Here is a 12,794-nt window from a genome sequence, read left to right on the forward strand (position 1 = left end):
ACACATAAAGATCAAAATATGCAAAATGGATATTTGGGAATCAACCTCTAAGAAAATGGGGAAAATTAAGAGAAACTGGAGGATACCAATGATTACACAGCCAAGATGATCACCACAAAACAAGTGGGTCATGTAACATTCCCAGGCCTGACAAGCCAAAACAAAGTATCATATTACAACCAATTGTAGAGGTGAGAAATAGATGGCAAAACAATTGCAGAGATGGATGCATCCTCTCCCTAATTGCCAGAGACTCAGAAAGAAAGGACCTATCAAGATATAGCAGGACTTAAGGGAGGAGAGAAAGTCCCACAAACATGCCAACAATTCCAACTTATAATGTTAACATGTCAGCAGCCCAAAATATGTACTTCTACCAGGAGGCAGAAAACCAAGGCAAGCAAACAGACAGAGGAGAGTAGAAGGTCTATCCATCCCATCTCGTAATAAAACATTAACTCTCCCACCCTTAACCAGAAATTCAGAAAAAGGAGAAACTAATTATTCTACTCCCCCTACCACCAACAAGAGATGAGTAGACTCAAAGAGGGACAAAGAAAAGCTCAAACATTTCACAACTCCTAATGATTAATTGAAGAAAAGGAACAGAATCCAAACTGGGCTCATGAAAAGCTAACCTAATAAAGAAAAGTGTGAGAAAACATAACCCAAATTCTCTCTAGGATCAACTAAAGAAAAGGAAAACTTTAGGAGCCATAGAGAAAAAACTACCCCCACCCCTTACTGGAGAGAGATACTAGATACTAAAGGAGTGGATAAGGTCAGATTAGCACTCTGTCTGACAACAGGAATTCATACCCACATGTATTATATCTAATATGGTGTTGTTTTTTAATTATAATTATACTGAAATTCACTAGGTAACAATCCATAGCAGGATGATAGGTAACACTTCAGAGAAATCTGTAACTACTGCTTTGTCAAGAAAAATGTGATTACATAATCTAAGGCAGGTGCTTATATACAGTACCAAGATAGAAGTATATTGACAAGGGTGAAGAACTTTGCAAATAGATATTGTCAACAGCATTAAGGTGGAGAAGATAAAAGATTGAATCATATCAGACCAATGCTTAGACAGCTAATGCTGATGTTGAAGAATAAATATACTGTCAGTGGATGGTATGTGCAGGGAATCCTTGTCATCTGCACATACTATAGAATTTCTGCCTGTTGTTATATGCACTCCATCCTTGAAGCAAGCAAGGTAGAAAAGAATGAAACTCTGGATGAGGTAGCAGTAGAGGAACCCAATTTGTAGTAGTATTCTGTCTTAAGTACTCAAAATCGAAGAATGATCTTGACTAAGGAAACTGAGGAAACCCTGATCACTTAAAGATCAATAAAAGAATCACTTGTTTTCTCCATGTGAAGACACAAAGGAATTGAGTAATATCCACATTCCCAGAAAAGAATGAAATTTCCATGCAATGGAAGAAGGGAGTAAAAAAGTGGTGTTCTACAGCATTAAGCAGGAGACAGCAAATCTGACTGAGAGATGAGAGGAAATGTAAAAAAATACTGAATGATGACATACTAAATTGAAGCTAGAACAGATGCTACAGACCCTGAAGAGAAATCTACTTGGGTTGTATCTGAAAGAAGAAGTAGGATGTGATAGTCCAACAGTTAATGAGATGTTGCCAGCAATAATCAGTTGTACATGGAATGATGTGTTCATAATAAAATTTAATAAAATAGATTAAAAAATATGTATGATACAGTAAAACCCATATTAAGCCTATGCAAGACTAAAGGGAAAAAAACCTCATACCTGCAGTACCTAGCCCTTTTTGCACCACCAAAACCAACAGTGGTGGGACTCCATTGCTAAAGCAAAGTGCAGTAGGAACCAACTACAACCATAATGGATGTCAAAAATCTACAATTGAGGAATGATTAATTTGTGAACTTTACAGAATCTAAGCATTGATATATAGAAGGAAGACTGATGACTGGACACCAATCTCCTGTCTTTGTATGCCCAACAACTGACAGGAAAAAAAATTGAAGAATTAGCCCAACTCTTTCACTACTTCCAAACCAACCAGACTTGGATAACTCTTGAACTAAGTTTCAAGTCCCAATGAACTGCAGGGAACAGAAACCATACAGGTTGAATGTATTATGGGTGTCAAGAGATATGAACTGACCAACCAACTGTGACCCAAGCACCTGCAGAGCTTCTGGAGCAATGGGTAAGATTACCACACGTCCAGAAAATCCTGGAACTGAGCCCCCACAGTACTTGAATGTATACAATAATCACAGACCCTGCTGGCAATCCAACTAAGCAGTAGAAGCCTTGGATATAGACAGAATTGATTCTGTGTACCAATGAACGGAGGAGCTGATGCCAGAGATCAGTAATCATGAATAAGGGTGGAACTATGATTCTCCTGAAGGAGCTAATGAAATCTGAGATTCCAACAACTAGGAGAAACATGGAAAACAAGAATTGAACCAACATATACACGAACAATCAATCCAGCTCATTATCAATAAAACTGGTGCTCCTGAGTCTTCAGACAAATGTTGAAGGTGAATTATGAGTCTGTAGTTCATCAGGGAACACAGACCTGTAAAGGTGCACTTCTAATTCTGCCTTAGAATCCTGAAATTTGAGGAGCAGAAATTACTGAAGAGTTAGAAAAATATCATTACCTTGTGGTGGTAGGTGAAACTTCAACATTCCCCCATTTTGAATATGGCCTAACTGTCTCTTCACATCACTAAAATGTAAATTTTCTAGCAAAGCAACTGAGAGCTGTCTACTTTGTCTACCCTTGAAACAAACTCCAATGATAAAAATAATAATCTGGGAATTCATACCATAAATGGCTGACCAATCATTAAAAAAAGAAACATAACATTCCAAGTATCTCTAAACAATTGTGATACTGGGAAATATTAGTGACACTTTATCAAGAAAAAATTATAAAATTATCTGAAGGAGATGCCCACATACAATACCAGGATAGAGGGTGCACTGATGTAAGCGGAGAGAAAACTCAAACTCAAGCTAACGTGGCAGGGGTTTAGTTTAGAGAGAGAAAATCAGAAGAGTTCTCTCTCCAACTGGGGTGTTCAGGAACGTTGTGGTTCCTCTTCATTCCCTTTCGTGAATTGTTATTAAGAATAAGTTGTTTTTTTTTAAATTAATTATTATTATTATTTTTAACTCTTTGGGTGGAGGATGTCTCTCTAAATGTTGTCTTGGGTGGAGGCAAAGGCAGTATCCTTTGTAAGCGGAGAGTATCACGAGACACATTTATAAGGGAAACTGAATAGAGTATAAAAGAATGGAATAAGCAAAAAGAAATCATACCAATGCTAAGATGGACAAAGATGAAACCCTGATAGCTGAGTAATAGCTATAAGTGGAAAAGGAAGTATGTATGTTTCAGAAGTTCATGATTTCTCCACAAAACAAACACTGTGTGGGGAAAATTTATTTCATGGATATTCTAGCACTTTTGAGTGTGATAGTTGCAAAGGCATCCATGTAAGATCATAAAAGTTTAAATGCTTGTAGCACATAAAATTGCTATACATTTTTTTTATGTAATATTTACATTAAATATCTGATTATAGTTTTCAGGAATAAAATGAAAGTAACTTTATTCAATTTACATTTTTATCATTTTATCTCCATAATCTCTAGAACCTTCCAAGCTTATAAAGAAATATATATTACATAATATAAATAAATTTTAAATATCTATGTAATTAAAAGAACAATGTGTGTCAATCAGTCCACGTATGTCTGCATGCTAGCTCACAAGGAAACCCAATATTCCTGTTGGGTAATTTTATATCAGTGCTTTTACGTTTATGCAAGTACAAAGAGAATTGTCATTTGATGCACATTGTTCTATACAAATGTGAAACTATGATGTTCATAACGTTAACCTTTAAAAACAATTATTTCACCGATACAAACATGCAAATAAACAACATTATGTTAATTCTTTACCTTTCTGTAACTTATAAATAATGCATTACACCTCAATACAAATTTCAATACGTGCCTAAAAATGAACAATTAAGACAAGTTTAAAACTGCTTTGTATTCAGAACACAAATTTATCTACTATATAATCTATGGTAATTAACCTTAATAGTCATTGCAAAAACTTCATTCATTTTTGGTGACTTAACACTTTGAATAAAAGGAAATAATTACAGGCCTTACATAACAAACAAATGCAACTTAGGCATGTATACACAAAAGAAATTTACAAAAAACACATAACAATTGATTTTTATAATTATTGATACTATAACCATTATATATTTCTAACTATCTCAATACCAGTGCTTAAAAATCAACTAGACCTGAAAATTAAATATGCTTCTTATGCAAAGAATGAGTTTACTGATGGGGAAAATAACATATCATTTTCATTATTGGTTGCAGTAAACCAAACACTTTATTAGTACTATAGGGGAGAGTAAAAACAAAAGAAGAATTGATACTACTATGGAAGAAAAAAGAAAAATAAGTGAAACAGCTAAGAACAAATGACAGCTAACTGTTAACATTCCTTAATACCATAAGTTTATAGGTTCTCCGTTTTATAAATGTATATTTTTAATTATATAAATACAGGCAGCTAATAATTGACAATTAGGCCTAATGTTATTGGTGGTAGTGGAACAAATGCTTTGCTAAAACTTTAGGAAACAGTAAAGAGTTGATACCATCATAAAAGAAAAAAGATAAAAATAGAAGTAGTGATAAACAAAGTCATTTGATCTTCACACTTTTGATACCATAAGTTTAGAAACTGGTTATTCTATAATGCTGTTTTGTCAAAAAAAACACCTCAAAGTTGTAGTCAAAGATGGCAATTATCCATAAAGATAGGGTGTTTGACAAAAAATGTTATGTAGAGAGACATATTTTGTTTAGTTATTCCATGCTTTTACACTTTAATTTTAAATCTAAATGCAATAACTCTATATTCTACTTTAGGATAGTTTTCTTTCCTTCACACTCAATTACATAATACATAAAACATTATTTAAACGATTTTATCTAATTAAAACATACATCCTTCTCTTATATTTACTATTCCACTTAATAATAAATGTCTCTCAGAACAGCTGGTGTGGGTATTAACACTTTCATTGATGAGGAGAGAACAGCTTTTCAACCTCCTTAGGTCATCTTCAGGTTAAGTGAAAGAGGGTTTGCACACATTGAATCTCAAGTGATCAATTCAGCCTTACACCCACCGCTGTAATGGTACAGATACAATGATGATGCAATTGCTCGATTCACATCTACAGAACACAAACTTAGTTTTTTTTCAATCACGTTAACTTGATACACCTCAGCATTAAGTTACCTTGTGAACAGGAAAAACTAGCCAGATAGCATTTCTTAACCTCAAGATCACTAGAACTGATACACAGTTCAAAACAGACATCCACAGAAAAATCATCCACACTGGATTATACATTCCCTGGAAATCAGCACATGGAACAAAACAAAAACTTAAAATATTAAGAAACCAAATAAACACAGCCACAAAATTATGCTCATCCAATAAAATTAACGACGAAATCAACACAGTAAAACAACACTTCATCAACATCAACAAATTTCCTCAAAAACCTGTGGAAAAAATTATACGCACACACCTACACCAACAACAAACAAACAATAATAAATCCCAAGATACAACAAACTACAAAACCTTATACTGCTGCATACCATATATTCCCAACTTCAGAGAAAAAATAACTAACATTTGGAAAAACATAACGAAACACAACATTCTAGTAAACACCAAATTTATTCAAAAACCAGGTACAAAACTAAAGTCCATATTATGTAAAAACTACACTGATAAACACAACAACATGATTTATAAAATACAATGCAACAACTGCCATGACTTCTATATTGGAGAAACAAGCAGAAAAATGGGAACTACATTCAAAGAACAAAAAAGACAACTTCACACATTTTTGAACACTGCAAATCAAATAAACACAACATAACCACAGAAAACTCCTCAACAGTAAGTAGGGAAACAAATATAAACAAATGTAAAATCAAAGCCCTACTTATACAGCAACTGAAACAAAATTAAACCAATATAAAGGAATACCTTTAAACCTATCTAATTAATAACCTAATATCCAACTGCAACTTCCCCTATAATCCTGTACCCATTTATACTCTTGTCCCTAAAACATGTGTCTGGCAATGGTCACTTGCAAACTCTCTCTTTCTTAACCAAAGCTGACCTAGGAAGGTCGAAACATTGTTCTCTCGTTATCAATAAAAGTATTAATACCCATACCAGCCATTCTAAGATACAAAATTGTAGAAGATTCTCAAATGTAAGAATCAGCAATATGTCTTACACAAACGTTAGTGTATTGTCTATATTGTTGTGCAGACTAGAATTTCTAGAAACACTCCTCACAACTATAAATGTAACCAATGAGACATGCCAAGAGACAGTATATATTATTGGCATGCTACAGTCGGGATACTATAAATATCAGAAGCTATAACTGTATTTAACGCTTATTGTTTTTTTTTTGTTGTTTTTTTTTAATTTTGCACAAAGCTATCTGAGGGTTATCTGCACTAGCTGTCCCTAATTTAGGAGTGTAAGACTAGAGGGAAGACAGCTAGTCATTACCACCCACCAACAACTCTTAAGCCATTCTTATACCAACAAATAGAGAGGTAAACCATCACATTATAATGCACCCACAGCTGAAAGGGTGAGCCTGTTTGGTGCAACGAGAATTTGAACCCTAACCCTCAGATTACGAGTCGAGTGCCTTGTCTGTACGGGAGGTCGAGATTTCAATTCCATCTATATATCCATTTCTTCTAACCCTTTTGCAACAGGCTTGATATACTATACAAAAACTTTGTATACACATTTGTACATGCTGAGTATTTATACTTTTATAAAGAATCCAAGTCTTTTGTACATGAAAAATCAGATATTTGAATGAAGTATTTTTACTAAAGATTTGTTTGTGTATTTTGTTACTAGTCTGAGTGTGAAGTGCTTTTCCTGTTATGATTAAAAAACTACTTTGTCCCCAAAATCTCAAATACTATTTGTTTGATTTCTAAAACCTCCTAAATATATTTCAAATAAATATTTTCAGAAATACTTTATATATTGTCTGTTATTTTCTCAATACTATACAGAAGGACTATACTATGTGGGCTCTGTATGTTTAACCAAACTCATATTAAACATAAAAAAAATTAGGAAATAAATATAAATTATGCTTTTATCATTCTAGAATGGCTACAAATTATAACACAAAAACACAAATGTTTATTCTAAATAGCTTAAGTCTCATAACATTATACATTTACTATACTGACCTTCCAGTTATGCCTGGCTAATATTACAGAAGTCATCAATGCAGAGCATATACACTCATGTAACCATATCCAATAAAATAAAACTGACCTTTAGTCTTTACAAAGTGACCCTATTTTGGATGTGCTCTTGTAGATTAGTATTTTATAATATACAGTCACATTTCAGTTATTATACAAAGTTATTAAATTTATTTTTCCTAAAATACAGAACAGTAAATAAAGATGAAAAGCAAACAATTATCTCTGCTAGCTATGAACATTGTACACAGTTGCTGTCTATCTTAAATTGCTAAGCCTTTTAAAATTTCACATGTGGAGGACATGAAAAAAAATGTTTTTTCAGGTTTCATATTTATTTTTCACCATACTATGGTCATAGAAGAAAATAGACCATTTAAATTATCACATTAGTGACAAAATGAGTAATGAAACATATCTTCTGCAAGCATATTAGGTTACTACCAGACACCTGACAGACCATAAGAATGTATGAACAAAATTGTGTTTTGATTTAATTCTACTTTTATCCTGTGTTGGTATGATATTGAATAAAATACAAAAATACTTACTTACCTTATTATTGAAGTCTATGGGTTCAAATACTCTCATAAACCTTTCCAGATATTCTTTAAATTCTTCATCACCTGCCACCTCCCCTTCATCTGTGTTGTCTCCCAAAAATATGAACAAGTCAGGATTGAGATGATTCAACGTCAGAAGAAATGTTTGTTTAATATATCTGTGGAACATAAAAAATAGTAAGAGAATTTTAATAATTACATACAAAATAACAGAATTTTGAGAAACGTAATAACATATACAATTTTAAAAGTTAAGAGGACTTTAATGATCAAGTTTACAATGAGAGAAGATCATAATAATGAAGTACAAATAGTATTATATCCATCATACCCCAGCTAGCCTGATGAGTCATGTTACTGGGAAAGGCCCTATTATCACCAGACTTATCAGACATAGTATGGTTGATATATCATTATATTCATTTCTTTACTTTCCCTCAGTTCTTATTAACAGTGCAATGGTTGCAGATACAATTTTACTTTATTAGTTTAATAAAGGTTTATATTCATCACCAAAAGTAATGTGTATGTACACAGTGCAGATTAAAATAAGTGCTAAATTTTTTTGTGTGACAAAATTATGGAGTAACAATGTTTAAAAACAAGGGTTGTGTTGGTACACTAAGGTAGTCCAATCAACCTAAAAACACAAACTTTAATCCTTACCCAATTATTTAAATAAAATTAACCCATTCCAAAAAACAGCCTCCCTGTTGGAAAAATAAAATTATCTAAATTGAATATATTTGTTTGTTTTATAGCAAAGCCACATTGAGCCATCTGCTATTTTTACCACAGGTAATTAAATCCCTAAGTTTAGTGTTGTAAGTCTGTATATTTACAGCTGCCCTATCAGCAGACAAATTGAAGATGACTCCTAACATGCCGAAATTTATCATTTTCATCATTAAATATGACAAAAAGGGGAAATACAGTGATACTACCAGTTGGTTAATGATCTTGAATACATAAATCAGATCTCTTCTAATTCTTTTTTTCAAGAGAAAACTTCAGAGATCTTTACTATTCTATGGCAACCTTTCCATCTTGGATATGATTCTTGTAATAACAACAGCTCTCCATTTCAGCTTTTCTACACTTCAATGGCATTAAGGTTATTCCTATCAAAAATATACTTTAAATTACAACCCATATGCACTACCTTGCATTTGTTATAATTAAAAACTAGAAATACAATGTTGCTGATGAAAAAAGTAATACAGTGATATTTACAATTAAGTTTCCATTACACAGTCTGAAGCTAGAACATAAAAAGTGATATACATCAGCATGGAACTGGTCAAAATAAAAGAGAATACTGAGTATATTTAGCACATTAGAATTAAAAAAGCACAAATTATTTTTGCTACAACAAAAGGTAAAAGCTTTATTATTAGTTACAACCAACTAGTTTCACTACCACAGTTACCATCATCAGGACTGAATATATGCTAGCATTCATTCTTTCATGAAAGTAACTGTTACCAAAACTAGTCAGTTTGTAACTAACAACAGAGGTTCTATCTTTCATACCAGTTTGTGTACTTTTTGCCCTTGATAATAGTTGCACAATCTGCCTGAAAAGAAATTATGTTTAACATTTTTGATGACAGTTTTTACTTCATATACTATTATTTACAATGTTAATTTTTTTTAATTTGTACTTTTTGGTACTTGTACAGTGTAAATATATTGGTTGTAAATGAGAACAAGCAAACACTGATGAAAAACAACATTAAATTCCTGTATAAATTCTAGATTATTTCAGTGAAATGTTTAGGATTAATATTCATGAGAAAATGTAAACAAGATATTGAAGAAAAGAATTAACCTTTGAATATTTTATATATAAAATTTGAGGAATGAACTTCAACCTTTTTGTTATATTGTGGTATGTATGAACAAACTGATAGTGCTCTACTAATAACAGCTGTGAAGTAAACAAAAGCATGTATGTCAACCACACTACACCTGCTATATCCAGCAATAACAAGGCCTTGCACCTAATAACAAGGCTCTTTAGGCTATCTTAGATATCACAAACATTGTAATAGAGAAGTGAGCTGCAAAGTGACAGAAAAATTCAGCCAATATTATGTGGCATCTGGAATTGAACAGTCTTGCAGTAGGAGAATATTCATGTCTTCTACAAAAGCACAGTACCACTTCACTATTCTAAACTGAGTGGAATTGAGAACATTCTGTATGATGCCTTCATGATTCACCACCCTAGTAGATAGGAGTTGGTAAGTGATGGAACTAAAGTCGAGGAAATCTATCTTGTAAACTGACATAAAATATCACAACAGAAGCATCACTTACCTCCAACAAAACGTTCATTGCATATACGACCATTGACAGATGGCCACCAATCATTCCTAATGTATGCTTACTGCTACTATCTATTTCTCTCATCTGCCCACACTGACAGAACTGTTTTTTCTCTTATAATTTTGACACCCAATAGCAATGCAGTTTAGTACCATTGTCCTAGAGTCTATGAATTAGCACTGCATTGTGCTTTGTACTTGTAAAATACATGTTAAATAACCAGTGTGTGAGCTGTTTTTACTCAAACAAAGATGATACACATGTGATGTCATGTCCAAAACTTCTATACTTAAGAGGAGTAATGTAGAGGTTTACCCATGTTAGTATAAATGGTTAGTTTATCACCACTAACATATGATATGAGAATGACCTTTAATAAAGGTGATCTCATATGGGATACTGCATTAGTACTCAAAGTGTAATATTGAACCAATCTCCCTGTCTTTATCCTGTAAAGAAGTATTCTCCCTTTCTCTCTAGCAGCAGGTAGGTAGGTAGGTATTTCATGTTTATTGGCATAAAGCTACTAGGCTATCTGTGCTAAACAAAATGTAGTATACTATAATGTTATACGGAAATTAAGGTAAAAATACATAAAACATAAAAAATTAAGACCTGCCAGGAAGATTGAAGTACTAAGTTCAAACTTGCTATCAGTTGGCCTTTCCAGTCCTGAGTACAGGTCAAAATATAATAAAAATGTGTAAAAGAAATCATGCTAAAACAGTATATAGTTACCTATGACACTGGCTAATCTACCTTAAAAATATATTTAAAATGGCATCGTCATTTGTGGTTGTAATGATGGCATGATAATAAAATATGTACAATTGTGACCTGAGAGCCACACAGACCATATATTGGTGCATCAGTACCAGATAAAAGGTAGTGGTTAGTTAAAAAACTGTGACCAATGCATAGCCTAGCCAAAACAACTTCCTCCCTTTGATCTTTACAGAAACAAGATGGCCAAAGAGCTATAGAAAGCTTGATTTGAAAAAAGCTTATTATTTTGTTGCTCACTCCAGGTCAACTGCCAACTGGTGTACAGTCGGGTTTTGATAATTGGATCATTGTCCATGTATGGAACAGGTATGGCAGTGACAGAGCCAGAGCAGATGAACTTTATCGCTCTGTCAGCTAGCTCTTTCCCATGAATACCAACATGACCTGGTATCCAAAAAAACTGAACAGAGATAGATGATTGAGAAAGATAGGCCAGTTTGTTTTGGATATTGATAAGAATAGGATGGTAATTAACATGTAATGATGTCAGGGCCAATAGGCAGTTGAGTGAATCAGTACAGATTGTACAATTCATATATTGCATAGTTTCAATATGATTCAGGGTAAGAGAAATGGCATACAACTAAGCAATGAACACAGAAACTGTAGAGGGGATTCTGTGTGCTACAACCGAACTGTAACAAACCATGGCAGAGCCTACAGAGTCATCCAATTTTGAACCATCTGTATATATGGGAATGAAAGATGTTCAGCAAATAAAGAAAATAAAGAGCAATATTTCCAATCAGGGGTACTGGCCTTCCTCAGACTACTCAAAGACAGGTCACAGTTGGAAATAGTAATTAGCCATGGTGAAAGAGGCCAATCTGTTGATATTGCTATGCTATTCAAAGATAGATCCAATTTTTTTTATTGTGCCCAGATACAAAGGCTAAAAGGAACAATGGCAAATTTCTATTATTAAAAAGTGTGGCCTTTTAAAGGCCTGGGTCCTTTCGTACTTTTCCAGTCCAAAGGCAAAGTCCCTGATGGTGAATAGGATTCAACATCTTCAGTGCTGATGTTCTGGCAGAACCATAAACCACATACCCACAGTGAAGTTTGGATTGGATAAAGACACGATAAATTTTAAGCATGGAGTATCGATCTGCTCCCCTAGAGGTGGAAGAGAGAACACAGAGGATGTTTAGTGCTCTTATACATTTGACACGAAGTTGCTTGATATGGGAAATAAAGTTTAATTTACAGTCAAATATAAGACCTAAGAACTTTGCCTCAGGGATGACAGGAAGTACAGCATCATCAATATGAAGTTCCAGATCTGGATGAATACCCCATTGGTGGCAGAAATGTACACAAACAGTTTTAGGGAGAGAAGGTTAAAAACCATTTGCTCTGGTCCACTTAAGTATATGATTGACTGCAGTTTGTAGCTGATGCTCAATAAACCTCATGTTTGATGACTGACATGAGATGTGAAAGTCATCAACGAAAAGACTATTTGCAACTGTAGGGGGTAACTGTTTACTGATGGCATTAATCTTTATAATAAAAAGTTTAACACTCAGAACATATCCCTCAAGGACTCCAAGTTCCTGTGGGAAAAAACAGGAAAGTGTTGAGCCCACATGGACCTGGAATTGGCAGTTCTTTAAAAAATGCTTAAAAAGTGGCAAATTGCCATCAATCCATATGACTGAAGATCTCGTATGATGCCATATCTCCATGTTGTACCATAA

At 33.5% G+C, this 12,794-nt stretch overlaps 1 protein-coding gene across 3 annotated transcripts in view; it reads right to left on the reverse strand.

Moving 5' to 3' along the window:
* Positions 1-12,794, reverse strand: part of Mppe (Metallophosphoesterase) — a 53,482-nt gene that overhangs the window by 30,786 nt on the left and 9,902 nt on the right. For all 3 annotated transcript variants that reach the window (XM_076462146.1, XM_076462147.1, XM_076462148.1), the window contains exon 4: positions 7,970-8,135. In XM_076462146.1, the coding sequence (XP_076318261.1) occupies positions 7,970-8,135 (166 nt within the window). The remainder of the gene's footprint in view (positions 1-7,969; positions 8,136-12,794) is intronic.

This window comes from Tachypleus tridentatus, chromosome 10 (assembly GCF_004210375.1).
Source record: "Tachypleus tridentatus isolate NWPU-2018 chromosome 10, ASM421037v1, whole genome shotgun sequence".
Taxonomy (NCBI): Eukaryota; Metazoa; Arthropoda; class Merostomata; order Xiphosura; family Limulidae; genus Tachypleus; species Tachypleus tridentatus.